At 59.1% G+C, this 22411-nt stretch overlaps 1 protein-coding gene across 6 annotated transcripts; it reads right to left on the bottom strand.

Moving 5' to 3' along the window:
* Positions 1-635: 635 nt before the first annotated feature.
* Positions 636-22158, bottom strand: TTYH1 (tweety family member 1). 6 transcript variants are annotated; one of them, XM_039465635.2, is made up of 15 exons: positions 21916-22158; positions 18142-18320; positions 16074-16185; positions 15074-15294; positions 11771-11866; positions 9800-9872; positions 9264-9339; positions 8646-8701; positions 8341-8433; positions 7993-8085; positions 7558-7647; positions 2883-3025; positions 2702-2747; positions 1178-1258; positions 636-1015 (listed from the first exon to the last, which is right to left on the bottom strand). In XM_039465635.2, exons 1-14 carry the CDS (start codon positions 22039-22041, stop codon positions 1220-1222), a joined length of 1443 nt encoding a protein of 480 aa, XP_039321569.1. In that variant the 5' UTR covers positions 22042-22158; the 3' UTR covers positions 636-1015; positions 1178-1219. The 6 variants fall into 6 exon arrangements, with proteins under 6 accessions (XP_039321569.1, XP_039321568.1, XP_039321571.1 ...); XM_039465634.2 differs by having other exon boundaries at positions 1178-1261; XM_039465637.2 differs by lacking the exon at positions 7558-7647.
* Between the last annotated feature and the right edge of the window lie 253 nt (positions 22159-22411).

Consider the following 22411-nt stretch of genomic DNA (forward strand, 5'->3'; position numbering starts at 1 on the left):
GTCTTTTTTATTTTTTTAAGAGACAGTGTCTTGGTCTGTTGCCCAGGCTGGACTGTAGTGGTGCGTTCACAGCTCACTGCAGCCTCAAAATGGGCTCGAGCAAGGAGCCTTAGCCTCCGGAGCTGCTGGGACCACAGGCATGCCCGCCATTCCTACCCCCCTAATTTCGCTTGGAATTCTTCTGTGCCTTTATTTGTATACATCCAGATCTTCCACCCTTATCTATAGAAGTTTTTGGCCAGATGGAGAGCGATATGTCACTACTGCTGCTAAACCAGCCATCCTCACACTGATTTGAAATCTGTCTTCTGTCATGCGTGTACACACACACACACACACACACACACACACACACACTTACATCTATTTCTAGGCCATCTATTCTATGCCAGAGATGTCTGTGCCTTCTTGTGTCAGGACACATGTATCACTTTTAGAATCAGAGAAGAAAGGATATTTTTTGGTTTTTTAACTTTTTTTTTTTTTTTTTAAGAACAATGTCTTTGGAACCCTTGCTGAGCCTGGACAGGCACAGACACGCCTGGCAGCTGGGAGGATGCCCCAGCCTCGGCCAGGCACAGGCCTGTAACCCTTCCCTGATCAAGGGAAGGCAAAAATAAGAAGGACCCAGCTGCTTGTAAAATAGTCTTCCCTTTTATTTTAAATCAACCCTTTTCCAAGTTAGTGCCACGAGTTGAGATCAGGGGATCAGAGCCCACTGGGATGTGGCAGGGGCAGCAGGGGGACTCATGTCCCCCTCCCCTCAGCTCAGTCCCTCCAAGGATGGGACTGGCAGCTGGGATAAAGGGTGCGAGGCTCTCTGCCCCCTCCCCTGCCAGCCCTACACTCCCTAGTCTGCCCCCTCAGCTACTCCCAAGGCCAAGGACAGAGACTGGGGCACAGGGGCCAGGGCAGGAAGGCAGTCCTGTGCGGGCTGTCCGTGGCCAAGAGTGTTAGTGGTCCGAGCCCAGGCAGGCTGGGTTAGTGGGGTCTCCTCCGGCAGCCAGGGAAGGAACTGCGGAGAGAGACAGAGACAGGGCAGTGATTCGGGCTGGAGGGCCTGCAGGAACGGCCACTCAGCAGGAAGCACCCAGCCCATGGCTGGAGCATCGCACAGGGTGGGAGGGGAGGGCAGAGGCCAGGCTGCAGGAGCTGGGGGTGTCCCTTGGAAGCTCACCGAAGAGGGGAGGCAGGCTCCAGTCCGGCAGGGAGGAGGGGCTCAGATAGACGACTGCCACTGCACAAAACGCTTGGATTCCTGCTGGGAGAGTCAGGGACAGGAGGGAATGGAGCGGGGATCGCCTTTGCACTGTGGGACCCCAGCCCCTCCTCCCTCAGACCCAGGAGCCCAGACCCCCAGCCCCTCCTCCCTCAGATCCGGAAGTCCAGGCCCCAGCCCCTCCTCCCTCAGACCCAGGAGTCCAGACTCCGGCCCCTCCTCCCTCAGACCCAGGAGTCCAGACCCCAGCCCCTCCTCCCTCAGACCCAGGAGTCCAGACTCCGGCCCCTCCTCCCTCAGACCCAGGAGTCCAGACCCCAGCCCCTCCTCCCTCAGACCCAGGAGTCCAGACCCCCGGCCCCTCCTCCCTCAGATCCAGGAGTCCAGACTCCGGCCCCTCCTCCCTCAGACCCAGCAGTCTAGACCCCCAGCCCTCCTCCCTCAGACCCAGGAGTCCAGACCCCAGCCCCTCCTCCCTCGGACCCAGGAGTCCAGAACCCCCGGCCCCTCCTCCCTCAGACCCAGGAGTCCAGACCCCGGGTCCTCCTCCCTCAGACCCAGGAGTCTAGACCCCCAGCCCTCCTCCCTCAGACCCAGGAGTCCAGACCCCCAGCCCCTCCTCCCTCAGACCCAGGAGTCCAGGCCCCAGCCCCTCCTCCCTCGGACCCAGGAGTCCAGGCCCCAGCCCCTCCTCCCTCGGACCCAGGAGTCCAGAACCCCCGGCCCCTCCTCCCTCAGACCCAGAAGTCCAGACCCCAGCCCCTCCTCCCTCAGACCCAGCAGTCTAGACCCCCAGCCCTCCTCCCTCAGACCCAGGAGTCCAGACCCCCAGCCCCTCCTCCCTCAGACCCAGGAGTCCAGGCCCCAGCCCCTCCTCCCTCGGACCCAGGAGTCCAGGCCCCAGCCCCTCCTCCCTCGGACCCAGGAGTCCAGAACCCCCGGCCCCTCCTCCCTCAGACCCAGAAGTCCAGACCCCAGCCCCTCCTCCCTCAGACCCAGGAGTCCAGACCCCCAGCCCCTCCTCCCTCAGACCCAGGAGTCCAGGCCCCAGCCCCTCCTCCCTCGGACCCAGGAGTCCAGACCCCAGCCCCTCCTCCCTCAGACCCAGGAGTCCAGGCCCCAGCCCCTCCTCCCTCGGACCCAGGAGTCCAGGCCCCAGCCCCTCCTCCCTCGGACCCAGGAGTCCAGAACCCCCGGCCCCTCCTCCCTCAGACCCAGAAGTCCAGACCCCAGCCCCTCCTCCCTCAGACCCAGCAGTCTAGACCCCCAGCCCTCCTCCCTCAGACCCAGGAGTCCAGACCCCCAGCCCCTCCTCCCTCAGACCCAGGAGTCCAGGCCCCAGCCCCTCCTCCCTCGGACCCAGGAGTCCAGGCCCCAGCCCCTCCTCCCTCAGACCCAGCAGTCTAGACCCCCAGCCCTCCTCCCTCAGACCCAGGAGTCCAGGCCCCAGCCCCTCCTCCCTCAGACCCAGGAGTCCAGTACCTGAGGGTTGAAAGGGTCGTCATCGTCTGTATCATCGTAGTCGTCACTGGGGTTTGATGCGGGGCATGGCAGAGAGGCGGGATGGGGGACCCATCAGGAGGCTGCACCCCCCCCCGACCGTGGTCCCCAGGTGCTGCCCTCCTCTTCCCTCCCCAGGAGCCTGCCTTCCCCCGCTCCTGACCTGGGTGGGAAGAGGGCCCAGGCTCGGGGCAGGCTGCAGAGGGCGGCGGCCAGTGCTCCCGCGGACAGCAGGGAGAAGAGCAGCAGGAAGAGCAGGCCTTCCAGGGCGTCCTCACACAGGCCCCGCAGGGCTGCGCCGTAGTCCTGAGGGGAGGGCGTCATCGGGCAGTGCCCCCCACCCCCCCACCGCCAGCGCACACTGCGCACACCAGTCTGACTGTCCTCCCAGCTGTGGTACTGCACAAGCCAGCTGACCTCTCTGTGCCTCCGTTTCCCCTGTCTGAGGGAAGTTCTGAGAATACACGGGGTCATCGGTGTGATGGGCCTGGCACCCAGGAATTCATTGCGCAGGCTCCAGACTCGGTTTCTCCTGAGCTGCACCCCGCCCCCGTGCTATTGCGGGCCCCTATCTCCCTTTCACAGGGGCCCTTCTCCCTCAGCACCCCACATCTGGAGCCAGTCTAGCACCTCCCACCCGCCCTGTGCCCTCTCCCCATCTGCATCCACCCAGGAACCTCAGAACTGACACTCCTCTTTCCTTCTCCCTCCCAGCAGCGGCAGCCCCTGCAAGGGCATCCTCCCGGGGGCACCCAGTGCCTGCGGGCCAGCCACCGCCAGCTCCGACTCGGTCCAGGGACAAAGGTTTCACAATCTGAGCCCTGCTGACGTTTTGAGCCAGCTCATTCTCTGTGGTGAGGGCGCTGCCCTGTGTGCTGGGTACCCTGGGGTGCAGCTCCACCTGCCAGATGCCAGGAGCACCCCCTCCTGCTGTGTGACAACCAGCAGCACCTCAGCCATGGCCAACTGTCCCTAGGGGGCAGAATCACTGGCCTAGAGCACAAGGGACAGCACGTAGAAGAACCAACCAGTGGCTCAGAATGATGCCTCACACACAATACACACTCCACGTGCCACAAACGCTGGCTCTGATGACGGTGGTCCCAAGAAGCCAGCAGAAACCGCCTTCACCGAGTGCCCAGTACTGGCACACACTAACTCACTCAATTAATTCACAGCTCCGCCCCGGGCGCCGCCCATAGTCCCAGGACCAAGAAGGTCATCTCAGAGGGTGGTGTGCTGATGAGGTAGGAGGGTGGGGGGCAGTGCGGGGCACGGGTAGGTCAGGCAACCCCACAGCAGGGATGAGTCCCCCAGGAAGGAGCCAGGGAGAGGGCTGTGTGGAGGAAGCCGGGAGGGGCTGAAGCCAGAGGCAGACATATCCAGGACTGACCACCCAGGCCCTTGTAGGTCAGGGCAAGGAGCAGGGATTTTAATCCGTGTGCAGGGGGAATCGCTGAGGGCTTTAAGCAGAGGAAGAACATGATCGGATTGTGTTTTAAAAGGATCACCCAGTCGGTTGGCTGTTGCATGGAGGACAGACGGGGGTAGGCAGGCGGGGGACAGGGAGGAGGCCCCTGCGGTCACGGGTCAGGTGGCTAGGATGCATGGATCAGGGCACAGGGGAAGTGGCAGAAACAGTGGTGGGTGTCCACGTAGGTTTCAGAGGAGGGGCCGACAGAGCTTGCTTCGGGAATGGTTGTGGGAGGTAAGCGCAGTGTGCAGAAAGGATACCCCTGGGTTTCTGGCAGGAAAACCCGGTTGAGGTGGGGTGTCTTCTAATGAGCCAGTGAGGTTATGGGGAGGGACCTGTTGGGGCAATGGAGGCTCTTTTTTTTTTTTTTTTTTTTTTCTTTTTTTTCCTGAGGCGGAGTTTTGCTCTTGTTGCCCAGACTGGAGTGCAATGCTGTGATCTCGGCTCACCGCTACCTCCATCTCCCAAGTTGAAGCAATTCTCCTGCCTCAGCCTCCTGAGTAGCTGGGATTATAGGCATGCACCACCACGCCTAGCTAATTTTGTATTTTTAGTAGAGACGGGGTTTCTCTCCATATTGGTCAGGCTGGTCTCGAACTCCTAACCTCAGTTGATCCGCCAGCCTCGACCTCCCAAAGTGCTGGGATTATAGGAGTCAGCCACCATGCCCTGCCTTGGAAGCTGTGTTTTGAGTGTATTGGTACATGCACAATGTCCTTCATACTCACAACAGCCCTGGAGGCAGACACTGACTCCTGACCCCCTCACACTGCCGCCTTTTGCAATGGTGGAAAGAAGTTGAAGCCCAGAGAGGGCAAGCTACGTGCCCAGAGTCACACTGCCAGGGAAGGGCAGAAATGAGATTGGAGCTGATTCTCTTAGGTTCCAGCGCCCACCTTCCTTCCTCCTCATCCCGGATGTCCCTTACTGTTGATTTTCTTTTTTTAAATTTTAAAACAGAGTTGGGGTTTCACCATGTTAGCCAGGCTGTTCTTGAACTCCTGAGCTCAAGGAGTTTTGATCTGCCCGACTGGACCTCCCAAAGTGCTAGGATTACAGGTACCAGACACCCATGCCTGCCTCCGCGCAACACACCTTTTTTTTTTTTTTTTTTTTTTTGAGACAGACTTTCGCTCTATCGCCCAGGCTGGAGTGCAGTGGCACAATGTCAGCTCACTGCAACCTCTGCGCCTCCAGGGTTCAAGTGATTCTCACGCCTCGGCCTCCTGAGTAGCTGTGAATACAGGCACATGCCACCACGCCCAGCTAGTTTTGTTTCTTTTTTTTTTTTCTTTTTTTTTTTTTTTTTGGTATTTTAAGTAGAGATGGGATTTCCCCATGTTGGCCAGGCTAGTCTTGAACTCCTGACCTCAGGTGATTCACCCACCTTGGTCTCCCAAAGTGCTGGGATTACAGGTGTGAGCCACCACTCCGGGCCTGGTCCCTTATTCTTGATTTTAATCTGTGAGGACCCTGACACCCTGACAGGGACGATGGAGATCCAGGGTCACCTGGTACGGCAGTTGGGGAGGATGGAGTAATGTCTTCCCCTTTCCCTTCCCTCCCTCCACAAAGGAACGTGGGGGCCTGTATTCCAGCCCAGTTTCTACCTAGGCCACAGAAAAGTGCCTGGACCCCAATTTATCCTTATGCCAAAGATCAGGGCAGCCCTGAGGGGGGTCCCCCAGCCTTTCTCAGCTCAGCAGTCAGCAATTCCGATCATTGATGTAGTACTTGCTCCCCACTCCCTTTCTGGAATGCTGGTTTCAGAAGACTTGGGGGCAGCCGGCGCCACAGAAGGGATCTGTCTGAGCCAGACCAGGAGAAGCTCAGGTCCATGCCATGGTGTAGATGAATCCCTCTTGGCTAGGACTGCCAGGTCAAATTCAGGGCTTCTAGTTAAATTTGGTATCACATACCCAATATATAATTTTCCAGAATAAGTATCTCCCCAGCAGTGCGCTGGCCATGCTTATAGCAAAGAGTGGTTTGCTGTTTGCTGAATCTGGCAGCCCTATTCTAGGGTCCATGGGGGGATAGATGGGGAGGGGGCCCTGCTTCCTCCTCTGGGGAGAGAACGAGGCCTCGGCGGCAACAGGGCCATTGGGCATGGAGGGTAGATGGATAGAGACATTCCAGAAGCAGAAAGGACAAGACTGGGCCCTCTGGAAGGTCCCTGTCTCCTTAATGTGCACAGACTGGCCATGTGACCTAGGAAAAGTCCATCAACTCTGCACCTCACCTTCTAAGTCTGTTACGTGGGATAATAATAGTTCCTTCTTCACAGCACTGTTATGAGGGGTCAGTGAGTTACCAACTGTGAAACACAACGCGGCCAGGTACTTGGTGAAGCTGTGCACATGAGAGGTCTTTGTTGGGAAGAGCGGCTGGGGAAAGGCATCCTCAGGTGTGTGTTTTAGAGTAGCTCCTACTGGTTTTATTTGTTTGAGACAGAGTCTCTTTCTATTACTCAGGCTGGAGTGCAGTGGCATGATCTCGGCTCACTGTAACCTCCGCCTCCCGGGTTCAAGTGATTCTCCTGCCTCAGCCTCCTGAGTAACTGGGATTACAGTCGCCCACCACTACACCTGGCTAATTTTTTGTATTTTTAGTAGAGACAGGGTTTCACCATGTTGGCCAGGCTGGTCTGGAACTCCTGACCTCAGGTGATCCACCCGCCTCTACCTCCCAGAGTGCTGGATTACAGGTGTGAGCCTCCGTGCCCAGCCAGTTCCTACTGTTTTATAAGGAGATTTTTTTTTTCAAGCCTTACAACCATTCGGAAAACAAAAACAAAAACAAAAACAAAAACCTCATCCTTCCTGATAGTATAGGTGGGAAACAGAGTCAGCCATGCTCACCTGCCGGTGGCCATGCAGTCTGCAGCAGAGCCCAAGCTGGAGTCTGCAGGGCACCAGATATCTTTCCTCCTGGGCGCCCCGACTACCCCTGCCCATCCAGTGTATGAACAGCACACGCCACAAGGGAGCTGGACAGGTGCCCATTCTTGTAATTCTAGTTTCTTTCTTTTCTTTCTTTTTTTTTTTTAGACAGAGTCTTGCTCTGTTACCCAGGCTGGAGTGCAATGGTATGATCTTGGCTCACTGCAACCTCCACTTCCCAGGTTCAGGCAATTCTCCTGCCTCAGCCTCCTGACTAGCTGAGATTACAGGCATGTGCCACCACGCCCAGCTAATTTTTTGTATTTTTAGTAGAGACGGGGTTTCACCATGTTGGCCAGGCTGGTCTCTAACTCCTGACCTCAGGTGATCCACCCGCCTCGGCCTCCCAGAATGCTGGGATTACAGGCATGAGTCACCGCGCGCCTGGCCACAATCCCAGTTTCATAAGTGGGGGAACTAACTGAAGTACAGAGAAGTGACGTGACTTGTACTTGGTCAAGAGCTAGGACTGGAACCCAGGCAGTCTTGCTCCAGAAGACACTGAGCAGCAGCTGCTAGGAGAGAGGGCGGGAAAGGGAGGAGAACAGAGAGAGGAGAGAAGACAAGAAAGGAAAAGTGGCAGGAATGGATGGGAGGGTGGGATTGGGGACCCGGGGGACGTGCGGGAGCTGGTGGGGAAAGGGAAGGAGGAGGGAAGGAATACGGGTGGAGCATGACAGATGACAGGTTATAAATAGGTAGATAATAGATACAGGATAGATAAATAATATAAACAGAGAATACAGAGATATCCTCAGGCGCAATGGCAGAGGTCCAAGGAGAGGAACGAGGTAGTTCTGTGGGACGAGGCAGAGGCTCCCCTTGGGAGAAGAAATTGGGAGGGGGAAGGGGTTCACCTTGTGCAGGCCGCGGCAGTGCAGCAGTGCCACCAACTGGTGGAAGTTTCCTTCTGTCACATTCAGAGTCTCCTCCAAAGACAAAAGAGGCTTCTGCGGGGCGAGGAGAGGTCATTTTCCCACCAACTCGTCAGGCCCGCCCATCGCCCTGGCCACGCCCCCAATCCAGGCCCCGCCCAGCTACGCGACCCCGCCCCCAACCCAGGGCCCCGCCCCCAGCCCAGGGCCCCGCCCACCGCCGGCCCAAGGTTTCCTCGCTGCGGGTCCCACCTGCGCCCTACAGCTGCATCCCACCCCGCCCGCCTTCCCCTCGGGGTCCGCGTGTCTGGGGAGCGCCCACCCACCGACCTGCGCTGAAGGGAACTGAGGCACAGCTTCTCGCTCCAGGCCCAGCAGCTGGGAGTGGATGTTGGCCAGAGCTCGCTGGGACAGAGTCAGCCTCTGCGGAAAGAGAAAGGGAGGGAGGAGGACCCAGGAGTCGACGCCCCGACCCTCTCTCCTCTCCTCGGGACACAGCACTCGGGCCCCTGGCCTGCATCCTCCCCGGAACCCAGGAGTCCAGGCCCCAGCCCCAGCCCCAGCCCCGCCCCCTCCCTCGAGAGTCCAAGCTTCTGGGTCCCTCAGCACCCGTTTCCCTTGCCCGCAGCCCTAACCTGTTGGAAGGGGTTGGAGACGGCCTGGTTGCAGAGGAAATAATAGCTCAGGATGTCTGAAGTGGGAGGAGGAGAGGGGAGGAGGCCATGAGCCTGGGCCCCCAGGGACTCCCGGGGGAAGGCCGGGGACTGGGGGGTTAGCAGGGTTCGGGGCCTCGGGCCAGCTCCGGAGCCCTCCTGGAGCCCGATGGCCTTACCTTCAGAGGCCCGCCAGCCCCGCGTCCCTTCTGCCCCTGCCACAGCCAAAGCAGGCGCTGCTGCGTATCCCCACGCTCCTGGGAACCCCTGACTAAATGGCGCTCCCCAGTTTTCTCAGGAGACCAGTCCCCATTCCTGACGCCCAGGAACACCCTCTCCTGACCCTCCTCTCCCTCCCTGCCCACCAGGAGAGACGCCGCCAGCTGGAGCAGCAGGGATGTGGGGCTGGCGGTGGCGGGGCTCCAGGAGGGCTCTGATGGGCAGTGGCCAGGAGCCCTGCTTCCCTTCCAGAGGGCTGGGTCTCCCCTGGCGGGCTGCACCCCCACCCCACCCCGGGTAGGACCAGGCACAGAGGAGGCCCGAGGAAGCCAGGACCCGCACTGCTCAACCCGGCGAACCCATCGGGCCCTTGGAAATCACCTGAGCTGAGCCCTGTCTCCTCTTGGGTCAGGTTCAGAATATAAGGGTCTGGATTGGAGCAGAAGTCACTGAGGCCCTGCATGAGGCAGCAGAAAAGGGACTGGAATTGCCCGGATTCCACACTCCCACAGCACCCAGCATCTGGCTCCCCAGCCCCTCTCCCCACCCAGGGATCCAGGTCCCAGTCACTCCTCCCTCAGACTCAGGAGTCCAGGCTTCAGCCCCTCCTCTCTCAGACCCAAGGGTCTAGATTCTCCAGCCCCTCCTCCCTCAAACTCAGGAGTCTAGGCCTCCGGCTCCTCCTCCCTCAGACCTAGGAATCCAGGTTTCCAGCCCCCTTCTTCATTATAGCCCAAGCACCCAAGACACCAACCTGTACCCACTCAGGACCCAGGAACCCAGCCCTAAACCTCAGAACTATGATGGTGCCCCCCCAGTCCCTCTCTCTACTAAGGCATGCCATCCCGAGGTCCAGAAGTTGAAGCTTCCAGGCTCCCTGAGTCCCAGAGCCCAGCGGCCCCGGCCCCAGCACTCACCACGGCGGTGGCTGCTTCCAGGCCCATGGAACCCCAGCTCAGGACAAGAACCAGGAGACTCATAACCGTCATCCTAGAGTGGGGGAATGAGGACCGGCCTGGACATCTTAATCCCCTCGCCTAGCCTCTTTCCACACCCCAAATCCCATCACAGCCACCCCCCACCCTTCACCCACCTCTGGAGCCTGTAGGATCAGAATTAGGGACAGAGAAGTTCAGTGGGCAGGGGGTGGGCGGTGGCTGCTGACATCCAACTGGACATCTGGCTCCTGCCCAGTGGGCAGGGTGCAGGGTACGAGCGGGGCCCTGGACTGGGTGGTGGCAGCTAGGATCCCAGCTCCAGTACCCCAGGAGGGTGACTGCCCACCTCTGGGCTCACTTTCCTGGGGCCCAGGACTTCCCCCGAAGGTTCCCAAATCCACCCACAGCCTGGTCAGCCTCTGGGTCTGCCCTGAGAATGGGAGACAGTTCCAGGGCTGAACTCTGTCTCTGGACTTTCCAGGTTGGGGGGCGGGGGTGGAGGGGGCGTGTCAGCATTGGTAGGGTGACCAACAGGCAGGAAGGGCACCCAGGGGTCCTCAAACTGAAGGCCTGGGCTCCAGTCCCAGACCTGCCCTGTGGTGGCTGGGTTTATCTGTCTGCAAGCCTTAGCAGCCTCTCTCCCCAGCAGCAACGTAGGTACAAGTTCAACTCCACCCCACCCCACCAGGGGCAGAGAGGATACGGGGACAACTTCCTCCAATGGGAATGGCCTGCCTGGTTCAAATCCCAGCTCTGGCGCTTCTAGCTGTGTGGCCCTGAGCAAGCAGCCCAACCTCTCTGATCTTCAGTCTCTCCCTCTGTTAAACAGGGAGAAAGGCTGGTTGCGGTGGCTCATGCCTGTAAACCCAGCACTTTGGAAGGGTGAGGCAGGCGGATCACTTGAGGCCAGGAATTCAAGACCAGCCTGGGCAACATAGTGAGACTCCATCTCTACAAAAAAAAAAAAATACAAAACGTAGCCGGGCGTGGTGGCATGAGCCTGTGGTCCCTGTGACTCCAGAGGCTGAGGTCGGGGAATCGCTTGAGCCTCAGGGGACAGAGGCTGCAGTGGGCCGAGATGGTTGCCGCTGTGCTCCAGCCTGGGCAACAAAACAAGACCTTCTCAAAATAAAAACAAAATAAAAATCAGGGAGAAGGAAGCACCTTCCTCACAGGGTGGGCGGGAGGCAGTCCAGGAAGGGCAGAGAGAGCTTGGAGAGCAAGCTATAAAATAAGTGTGTGGTTCCTAACAGGCATGGCAGCTCATGTCTGCAATCCCAGCACTCTGGGAGCCCAAGGCGGGCAGATCACCTGAGGTCAGGAGTTCGAGACCAGCCTGACCAATATGGAGAGAAACCCTGTCTCTACTAAAAATACAAAATTAGCTGGGCGTGGTGGCACATGCCTGTAATCCCAGCTGAAACTCAGGAGGCTGAGGCAGGAGAATTGCTTGAACCCAGGAGGCGGAGGTTGCAGAAGGCCAAGTTTGCTCCCTTGCACTCCAGCTTGGGCAACAAGAGTGAAACTCCATCTCAAAAAAAAAAAAAAAAAAAAAAAGTGTGGTCCTGTGGCTCTGCCGTGACACATAAGGGCCGCTCAGCCTTGGACTCAGCGACGCTCCGCCTCAGGTCCCCGACCTGCCAGATGGACCTTTACGGTAGCTCCTTCGCGGGGTGGAGGCAACTGAAGGAATCAGCGTGCATGGCCCTCAATAGATCATCATCCTCATCTTGACTGCAAACACACTGATTATTTCTTGAATGATTCCAGCATACTTCACACCTCGAGGGCCACCCGCTGTAAGGCCCATCCTCGCCTCCATCATGAGCTGCCCTAACTCGCTCTTCCTGGTGTGAACCACGGCCCTCCATGTAGGAGTCGTAAGACTAAGGTCCTGCGGGCCTGGAGAATGCCAGGCAATCACCGGGGACCCCCACGGCCTGCACTTACACGATCACCAGCCACTTGCTCTGCTTCGCCAGGCCCAGGAGGGTGAAGAGGCAGACCAGCAGCTCCAGGAGCAGCAGGAGGACATAGGCCAGCCACCTGGGAGGGGAGGTTAGGGCTGAAATCCCACACCTGTCTCCAGGCACCCAGCAACCCCCAGCAACATTCACCTCACCCCCCAGCTCAGCCTCACTTTCACTACCCTCGAGACTCAGCCTCACACTGAGCCTCCTTCTGTTCACTGTGTCTGGGCCACAGCCCAGCTCATCTGTGAAATGGGTGCAGCAGGAGACAGGACATTGGACCGGCTTAGAATACAGGTCCTGGCCAGGCTCGGTGGCTCACACCTATAAACCCAGTACTTTGGGAGGCTAGGTGGGCAGATCACAAGGTCAAGAGATCAAGACCATCCTGGCCAACATGTTGAAACCCTGTCTCTATTAAAAATACAAAAATTAACCAAGCATGCTGGCACGTGCCTGTAATCCCAGCTACTCAGGAGGCTGAGGCAGGAGAATCGCTTGAACCCAGGAGGCGGAGGTTGCAGTGAACCAAGATGGCACCACAGCACTCCAGCCTGGGGACAGAGCAAGACTCAGTCTCAAAAAAAAAAAAAAAAAAAAAAAATGGAATACAGGTCCTGAGCACCGGGGACTGTGCTCTGTGGCCATGGACACGCGATGTGTCCTCTCTGAGCTCCCCATCCTTGCCCCCGTCCTGCGGAAGGACGTTTGTTCTCAGGCTGCCCCAAGGATCCCATCGCATCCTCCGAGGGCATCCTGACAACTGGAGGCAGAGGCTGCCTGGTCTCACCCCAGCCCCTCCGCTTAACTGTCTCTGTTCCTCAGTTTCCCCACCTGTAACATGGGGAGCACAACAGCACTGGCTTGAGAGTGCTGCTGCGAGTGGGATGTGTGGATAGAGTGCTTAAGAGAGTGCTAGGCACGCGGACACACTTAGATGTTGGCCTGAGCATGAACAAGGGAACTGAGATGTTTGTTTAATGGTTAATGCTTGGTCTGGCGCAGTGGCTGGTGCCTGCAATCCCAGCACTTTGGGAGGCCGAAGCAGGCTGATCACCTGAGGTTGGGAGTTCGACACCAGCCTGGCCAACATGCTGAAACCCCGTTTGTACTAAAAAAAACAATTAGCCATGCATGGTGGTGGCCACCTGTAATCCCCACTAATCAGGAGGCTGAGGCAAGAGAATCATTTGAACCCTAGAGGCAGAGGTCACAGTGAGCCCTGATGGCGCCACTGCACTCCAGCCTGGGTGACAAGAGTGAGACTCTGTCTCAATTTAAAAAAAAAAAAAAAAAAAAAACTAAATGAAATTAATACTTAAATATCCTCGAAGGGCCCACCGTGATTCAGAAGGTGCAAGCACCCAGGCCACTGCACAGTGCTGGTGCGTAGTAAGTGCTCAGTTAATCCCGCCATTCTCTGCAGGCCCCACAAGCCTGAGCTCCCCTCCTTACTCTCATTCTGGCTACTTCCCCCCACCTCGCAAAAGCCCCCTCCAGCCAGACTCCCTTGGGGGCTCCTGATTTGTCCGTGTGTGGAGGGACTCCCACGTGCGGGTGCTTTCGCAGTGGTGCACCCGGAAGATACATTCTAAGGATGGGGGGGTCTCACTCACCCTGGCATCACCGTCATGGCTACCCCCACTTTCTGCCCTCCCCCGGGAGGGGGAGCTGAGGCCCAGCTTGTGAGGCCCCTGGGTCTGACCACAACGCAGGACTTCGACTTCCTCAGACTGTCTGCATCTACTGCCCTGCGGGCGTGTGCTGATCTCCAGCTTTTCAGCCCCCGTCTGCCTTCCCCGCTGGAGTGCAGTGTCCCAGAGGGTCTCCAGAATCTCAGTCCATGCCCCGTGGCCAGGGCCCCCAGCCGATTTTGGATGAATGAATGAATGAATGAATGATTACTAATGGCCAAAGCGGTGAGGACACCATCATGGTGGCCGCCCAGACTCCACACACCTTGCTCCCTCCCCTCCTCCAAATGCCACCTTCTCAGTCCCCCTGATGAACTGGCAGACTCTGTCCCGCCTCACCTCCCTCTGTGATTCTCTACTGAGCTCCCATGGCCCGACACCTTGCAGACAATGTTTTGCACTGCGTTTGTCCCTTGCTGGCCCCCACTGGAGGAGGCAGCCTCGAGCGTGGCAGGGATTCCTGCCACTTGCTGCCTGCCCTGCCCCACCAGCTGTGAGGCTGCACTTCACAGGCACCTCTGCGATGCTCTCCGTGTGCTAATCACCCGTCTCAACACTCAGACGCCAACTCAACAATTCACATCAATCCAACAAGGGGCGCGCTGCCCTGATTCCCATTTCACAGTGGGGAAACCAAGGCACAGGCCTGCAAAGTAAACTTGATTGCAGCCACGTGGTTAGGGAGGGGCTGGCTGGGTTTTGAGCTCAAGCTCAGGTTCCTGACCTGTAGGTACACTGCCTCTTTCACCAGGGGGTGCTAAATAAATAGTGCTGAACAAATACACGTGTCACAGGGATGAACGGGTGAGCGAGTGGCCTGCTGGGTTAGTCCAGGAGTGGCTGAGTGCAAGAGTGACTTGCTGAATGAGTGAGTCAAGGAGTGAAAGCACGCGTGAATGAGTGGGTGGAGTGATCATGGAAGGGGAGAGTGAGTGAATGGGCGAGGACACGGGTGTCAGGATGGGCATGGAGTCCCCTCATCTCCCTCCACAGCAGGGTTTCTCCACCTCATCATATGTATATATATATATACACAGAGAGAGAGAGAGAGAGAGAGAGAGAGAGAGAGAGAGAGAGAGAGATGGAGTCTCACTTGCCCAGGCTGGAGTGCAATAGCAAAATCTCGGCTCGCTGCAACCTCCACCTCCCGGGTTCAAGCAATCCTCCTGCCTCAGCCTCCCAAGTAGCTGGGATTACGGGTGTATGCCACCACGCCCGGCTAATTTTTTGTATTTTTAATAGGGATAGAGTTTCACCATGTTGTCCAGGCTGGTCTCAAACTCCTGACCTCAAGTGATCCACTCGCTTCTGCCTCCCAAAGTGCTGGGATTACAGGTGTGAACCGCCACACCCCACCCACCTCGTCATAACTGACATCATGGCTGGATCACTCCCTGCTGAGGCACAGGGGGTCCTGTGAATTGCAGGGTGTTGAACAGCCCCTGGGCTCTGCCCACTGGATGCCAGCAGTGCACACGCTCCACCCCGCACTGTCACAACCAAAACTACCTCCAGACATTGCCAGCTGTCCCCCCAGGGACTCCGGCTGAGAGCTGCTGGCACAGAGGGCAGGAAGAGCAGCCTCTCACCTGTACTCCTCCACAAAGGACACATCTTCAGCCACCTGCAGGGGGCTCAGGGGCACTCCCTGCCAGAAGGCCAGCCCCTGCAGCTGCTGGGCCACAGCCTCCGCCTGCCGCCGAGCCCCCCTGGCAGCAGCCACCAGCTCTGTGCGCGGCTCCAGCACCTCCTCCAGGGTGGTCAGCTCTGTCCTCACTGCCTCGCCCAGCCTCTCCACGGTCTCCAGCACCTGGGGACAGGGCAGGGTCTGAGGTCTGCGAGGACATCCTGGGGGGAGCCCGGGGTCGAGGAATGGGGTTTTAGAGATGAAGAAGGAGCACGCAGTAGCGGGTGTCTGAGAGCTGGGGTCTGGGACATCTGAGGATTGAGGAAGGGAAGCGGTTGGGGAGGGACTCCAGGGGCAAGCTCATGGAGTTGTGTGGCCTCTGTCCAGAGCTCTGGGCGGTTGGCAGCTTGAGCCCAGTGTGGAGAGTTGAGCCCCAGGGCTGAGATTAAGTCTGGAGCCTTATGTCTGAAATTTGCATCTGCTTTCTAGAATCTGGGGTCTCGAGTCTGGGTCCCGTGGTCCAGAGTCTGCAGCTGGACATGGCATCTAAGGCCAGGGCCCAGAATCCTGGGGCTGAGGTCAGAGCTGAAGCCTCAAGTCGGGGACTGGGTCTCAGGGCTGGGGTGGGGTCTCTGAGCTTGCTTTTTCGCCAAGAATCAGGTCTGGGGCCCTAGGTCTGGCCCAAGCACAGGGGCTGGCGTCCGTGGTGCTTGGTTTCTGTGTGGTTTGGGGGTTCCAGGTAAGATCCAGGGCTGCATCTGGGTTGAGGACCTCAATTTGCAGCCAGGGTAGGGCTTGGGTGGACAGGCTGAGGTCTGTAGGTCTCAGGATGAGGTTTCGAATCTGGGGGTCTTAAGCTTCAAGGGTGGGGTCTTAGCTCTGACTTGGGATCCCTTTGTCCCTGCCTTACGGGGAGCCTGTCAGGTGTGGGTTTGGGGTCCCATTGGTCACTGGCCCCTCACCAGGTGGTCAATGGCGCTGAGTGTGTGGTTGGCATGCAGCAGTGCGGAGCTGAGCTGGGACACCCCATCACTGGTCTCACTGTTGCCATAGAAACCGATGCCAATGCCAGTGCTGAGAGGAGGAGGAGGGAGAGGAATCTTAGCGAGTCCCAGGATCCTGGAGGCCACCGTCCCCTCCCACCCCAGCCCCTGCACCCCACCTTCCTATCCTCCCCTCCCATCTCTCAGCCCCACCCCATTGGTCCAGCCCGTGGGAAAAGGACGACTCCAGCCTGGCCCCCTCGGTTGCCAAGGTAACGGGAAGGCCTCACTCCCCCAGTGGAGGGACGTCATTGTGATGCTAATGGTGGGTGGAGTGGTGGGGGGGAGGGAGCCCCCGATTTAACTCGCACCTCCCTGGAGCAGAACCCCAGGCACACCCAGCCTCTGGATGGGCCGTCTTCCCCTCCCGATGACTGCCTGCCCCACACCCTTCCCCCCCATCCTTTGCCAGGCAGGCAGCCTTCCTGGCACCTGTCCTAAGGTGCCCTTGAGTCCTTGAGCCCTGCATCACCGACCCTCCAGTGCTGAGATGTCCCCCGCCCCCACCTCCTGGGGGTTCCTAAGGGTGCGAGAGGGGCAGCTGCCACCATCTCCTGGGGGGACACTGAGCCTGGAGCTCTCAGCCTTCCCCCGCCGGGACCCAAGCATTTGGCCAGCTGGGAGGGAAGGACGGAATGTGGGAGGGAGGCTGGAGGATGGGCCAGAAGCCATGCCCCCGCCCCGGCCCAGCCAACACACAGAGCTCCATTGTGGGGCCTGAATGTGGGGCCCCAGACCCCTCCCATCCCCGCCCCCGGCTGGTGTCCCGCAGTGGAGGGGGCGGGAGCCTGACACCCTCACAGTTCCCAGCCCCGGCTGGGCCTCCACCCCCATCCCTTGGGTCGGACGCCCAGTGTCCCCGCCCCATTGTTCAGAGTCCTACAAAGCTCCTCTTGTTCCCAGGCTGCAGGGGCTGGGGCTGTGTCTCTCCCCCACTGGGCCTTTGTCCACCTCCCCATCTCCCCGCCATGCTGGGGAGCCGGAGGAGGAAGCATCCTGGATACAGGGCACCCATACAGGTCCCTCCCCTTGCCCGCTGTGGGTCCAGAGCAGGCCTCTGGCCCTCTGGGACCCCTGGTCTATAGAGGAGGACAGCCATCTGTCAACTGTGGGTGCCACCCTGCTGGGGAGGGGGCTGTGCCCAGAGCTTGCTCTTGGTAGGTGCTATGTTCACTGTGGAAGCCCCCTGAGCTCCCTTTGAGGGGTGTGAGGGGCCCCACTAACCTGGGTCTGAATCTCCATGCTGCCTCTTAAGCCACGTGGCCTTGAAAGGTGACCTCCCCTCTCTCCCTGAGCCTTCCTCTTTGGAAACTGGGCCTGACACCCCTGAATCCAGCAGGGTTATTGTGAGAAGGAATTAGACCAGCTCAAGTTTGGGCACAGATGAGGTGCTCTTGGGTGGTGGGATCTATTTATTGTCCGTCTCCCTGATTAGAACATAAGCTGCATGAGGGGCTCCTTGTCTGGCTTAGTCAGGATCTGGCATATGGTAGATCCTCAATAAATAGTTGTCGAATGAATGAGCTAGCGAATGAGCAAATGATATCAGCAGTTAACACGGACCGAGAACAACTGCAAGCAGATGCTGTGCTTTCCATCAGTGTCACCACAGCAGGAGGTGGGCGATACCATAATGCCCATTTTACAGATGTGGAAACCGAGGCCAGGGAGATGATCACTCCCTTAGGTCACACAGCTATTCAATGCGAGAGGCACCAAAACCAGGCAACCTGACTGACCTTCTCACCAGATGGCTGCCCCTGGGAAAATCTCTTTCTCTCCAGAGCCTCACTTTCTCCATCCATCAAATGGGACAGTCCTTCCTGTTGTGGACTGAAGTGGGCTTGCATATGGCGGGGAGAGGGAACAGGGAGTTTCCTCCTTCCTGTCTGCTTCCTCCACACCCCCAGGGGACACTCGTAGGAAAGCCAGCAGAGAGCTTGGAGAGCCCTGTCCCCACTGCCCACCCGCCCTGGGGCCCCATTACCAGCCGACGAGAAGGGCGACAATGCAGCTCCAGGTGACGCAACCTCCCCCGGGGGTCGGGCTCTTGGACCCGGGGGGCTCGGGGGGCCGGCAGCAACAGAAGCGGATGAGGTAGACAGCGATGCAAATGAGGCTCAGGCCCAAGCCCAGGCCTGCCAAGGCCACCACCAGCAACAGAGCCTGGGGAAGGGGGTGATATAAGGCCTCCGAGGGCACCAGCACGTTCCACACTCAGACCCCCCTTCCAGCGTGGCTCGGGGGTCTGTGTGTGAGAGGTCAGCGTGACGACGGGAGGCATCCCTGGCCCAATCTGGGGGGAGATAGGATCCCAGCCCCTCCCAGGCTGGAAGCTGGGGCCCCAGGTGTCAGGGCCAGCTTGCTGGAGGGAGCTTCCAACTGGGGGCCCCAAGCCTGCTGTGAACACCCAGTTCCGCTGTGCCCTCCAATGGCTGTGCAACCTTTAGCAGGAACCGCTCCTTCTCCCATCCTGGGTTTCGTTTCACTGCAGCCAGCAGGTGGAAAGGGGCATTTCCCGAGGACCTGCCGAGGCCCCTCCACAGTTGTGTGGGATCAGGGGGCGGGCAGGGGTGTGGGGGCGCCTGTTCTTGGTGCCTAGGGCCAGGCTGGGTGAGGGGAGCCTCCTCCCCATCTCCTCCCTGCTCACTGTCTCCCCAGCTGCTGAGCACTACGCCCCACTGCGCTGAGCTTGTCACCCAAGGACGGGGCGAGGGGCTGTGTGACAGTGTGTGTGTGTGTGTGTGCACGCGCGCGTGCAAGATTCAGAAATGGAGACAGAGAGTAAAGACAGAGGAGAGAGAGATACGGAGGGAGGCACAGCCAGAAAAACACAACTGAACAAAAAGAGACAAAGGCAAGAAAAGGTTTGGGGATGAGGCAAAAAGAAAGAGCAAAAGGATCACGTCGGAGAGTGGAGAGAGGGAGAGAGCATGAGAACACGCAGACACACGGGGACGGAGAGACACACAGGGCAGAGAGGCGGAGAGAGCAAGGCCCCGGAAGACAGAGGCAGGCCGCAGAAACGTTCTGCGGTGGGGAAAGCCGGGCAGAGTAACAGGGCTCTCCATGTGGGGAGCTTTCACGGAGGACCTGTGCAGTCCTGTCTGCCTGGAGGCCCACAGGGGCCAGGGGGTTGCACTGAGCCCCGGAGCATGCAGGAACACTGTCAGGATCAGAGGACACCTCTCGATTGCCAAGGCTGCTTCCCCTAAACCACAGTGATTCTGCCTTTGTACACACACACACACACACACACACACACACAGTCGCACAGTGGGGTGTGTGTCCCAAATGTGTGCAGTGTGTTTCTGGTGTGAGACTGGGTGTTTTATCTTTGGGTTGCCCGCTGTGAGATGAGGATGCACCTGTGTCTGCAGTGAGAACATCTGTGGGCATCTGTGTGTTCTGGGCACAGTTCCTGAGTCTGTGAGTGGGGTTTGGTTGTGTGTGTGTAACAAGGTAGATAAGTGTGTGTGTGGATGAGGGACTGCATGTGAATGTATGTGTGTGCGCAAATGAATGTTAGAGTCAATATACGTGTGTGTATATGTGAATGTGAAATGTGTGTGTATATAAAGTATGAACATGTATGTTTGTGCATGCATGAGTGTGTGAGCATATGTATATAAATGCAGTGTGTGAATATGGGAGTAAGTGCTTATATGTGTGTATGTGAGTCTGCGTTTTGAGTCACTGTGTGCAGTGTGTGTGCATATGTGTGTGATTGTGTAAGTGGGTATATCTGTGTGAGTGTATGCATGTGTCTGTGTGTGTGTTGTATATGAGTGTGAGTGCATGGTTTGAGTAGTAAATGGGTATATGTGTGTGTGTGCATATGTGAGTGTGTCCATGTGAGTGTGTAATGGGAGTAAGTGGGCATGCGTGTGCCTGTGCATATGTGTGTCCATGTGAGTGTGTAATGGGAGTAAGTGGGCATGCATGTGCCTGTGCATATGTGTGTGTCCATGTGAGTGTGTAATGGGAGTAAGTGGGCATGCGTGTGCCTGTGCATATGTGTGTGCATGTGAGTGTGTAATGGGAGTAAGTGGGCCTATGTGTGTGCCTATGCACGTGTGTGTGTGTAATGGGAGTAAGCAGGTATGTGTGATTAATGGGAGTAAGTGGGCATATGTGAGTGTGCCTTGCATACATGAGTGTGTACATGTGAGTGTGTAATGGGAGTAAATGGGCATGTGTGTGCCTGTGCATGTGCCGGTGTGTGCATGTGTGTAATGGGAGTAAGCGTGCGTGTGTGTGCGTGTGTGAGTGTGTATGTGTGTAATGGGAGTAAGCGTGCGTGTGTGTGCCTGTGCATATGTGGGTGAGTGTGTGTGCCTCCCCGCGGGCCCGTGTCCCAGAGGCCCTGGCTGTGTCTGCAGCTGTGCCCCCGGTGTTCCTGTCCCAGGAGGGGTCCCCCTTGCCCTCCTCAACTATGGGGCTCGGCCTGCACGTCCCTGCCACCCCGACCCTGACCCCCGACCGTGGGGGCGGAGTGAGGCTCCCCCATGCCTCTGACGGTAACTCGGGCCACGAAACCCCGCGTGCGGCTTCGGGAGATCTTGGGCCGAGCGGGCGTGAGTCTGGGCCGAGCGGGCGTGAGTCTGGGCCGAGGCCGGGGGAGCGGCGGCGTTGGAGGTGGCGGTTGTGTAACCGCGAGGCTGTGGGCGAAGGGACGGCGGTCCCGGTGTGGGGGGAGAGGGGGCGGCGAGGAGCGGGCGGGGAAGAGCTGCTCAGGGCTGTGCCAGCCGTGACCCAAATAGCTCAGAACACAGCACGCATCCCCTCCCCGCTTTTCTGGGACCCCCTCCACGCCCCCTGAGCTCTCCAATCCCAGCCCCCTTTTCCCAGGAGCAACCCAGGACAGAGCCCAGGGACTCAGGCCCCATCCGCAAGGCTAGGACCCGTCCTGGGGCCCCATCAGGTCTCCCAGCCCCCTCACCGGTCCCCAGCTCAGCCAAGCCTTTCTCCTCATTAATCTCAAAGTCAAGGACTTGAATTAAACTGGGTCAGGGGACAACTCTTTCGCCCATTGAAGCTGCCCCGAGCCGGGCCCCTTCCGGAGGGACCCCGGCTTCTGTGAGGTTCCCAGGCCGGCCCCACCCTCGGGAGCCGGCTCTGCCCGCCCGCGGCTCCCCAAACCCAGCCTCATCTCGGCCCTCGCCCCTGCAGCTCCTGGCCACCCCCTGCTTTCTCGGGACGGGCTGGAAGCTTCCTCTTCCAGCGCCTCTTCATTTTCCAGCCCTGGCCCTCAGCCCCCGGAGCCCCCTTCCCCATCTCAGACTCTCAGTCCCATCTCAGCACCCCAGAACGGTTTTCCTCTCCACCGCTATCAGGTCCGCTGTCTCCTGGGTCCCACCTTAACTGGGACATATTTTACCTGCTCAGATCCTATGGGGCTGGGTCATCTTTTAGGACATTGAGAGTGGACTACTCTCCCGATGACCCTGGAGGCCGGCTTCCCAGGCAGGTATCACACACCCAGGAATCCGGGCCCCCCTCCCCTCCTCTCCAGGAACTCAGGGGTCCAGGCCCCCCGCCTTCCCTTATTAAGAGAGCTCGAGGTCTGGACCCCCCGCGCGCGTCCCAGGAGAACCTCCAGGTATGAGCGCCCTAGGCTCCTCCTCCCTCCGCAACCCCAAAGTCCGGGCCGGCCCCCCAGCCTCCCGGAGCTCAGGAATCTGTGACCCAGCTCCTCCCTGGGGACGCAGGAACTCCGGCCCCCCAGCCCCGGCCCCCAGGCCCCGGCGCCCGGTCCCACCTGCTGGTATTCCTGCTCTTGGGGCGCGAAACCGCTGGGCACCGGGCGGAGCTGGAAGTCGGCGCGGGGCAGCTGGTGGAGGAGATGCACCCAAGCCGAGGGCCGGTAGCCCGGGGGCGCCCCCATGGCCCCCGGGGGAGGGGGCAGCGGGGCGGACGCCGGGGCTGCGGGAGCCTCCGGAGTCGAGCGGGGCGCGGGCGGCGCGGGGTCTGGCTGGGCTCAGGGGAGCGGGAGCGGGGGGGAGGCAGGGGGTGGGGGGCGGAGATTGGGGGGAGGCGCGGGCCGGGCGGGGACGGTGCTGCCCCTGGTGGTCGCGGCGGGGACTGCGGGAGTCCGAGGCCCCAGCGCTCCGCCCGCAGGGTCGCGGCTCCCACCTGCTGCCCGCGCAGGTGCCCGCGCTGCTGGCGTCGGCGGCATCCGGAGAGCTGGGCCGCACCGCGACTGAGAACAGCCCTCCCCGTGTGTACGAGGCCACTCACACTGTGATTTCACCCTG

This window comes from Saimiri boliviensis, chromosome 14 (genome assembly GCF_048565385.1).
Source record: "Saimiri boliviensis isolate mSaiBol1 chromosome 14, mSaiBol1.pri, whole genome shotgun sequence".
NCBI lineage: Eukaryota > Metazoa > Chordata > Mammalia > Primates > Cebidae > Saimiri > Saimiri boliviensis.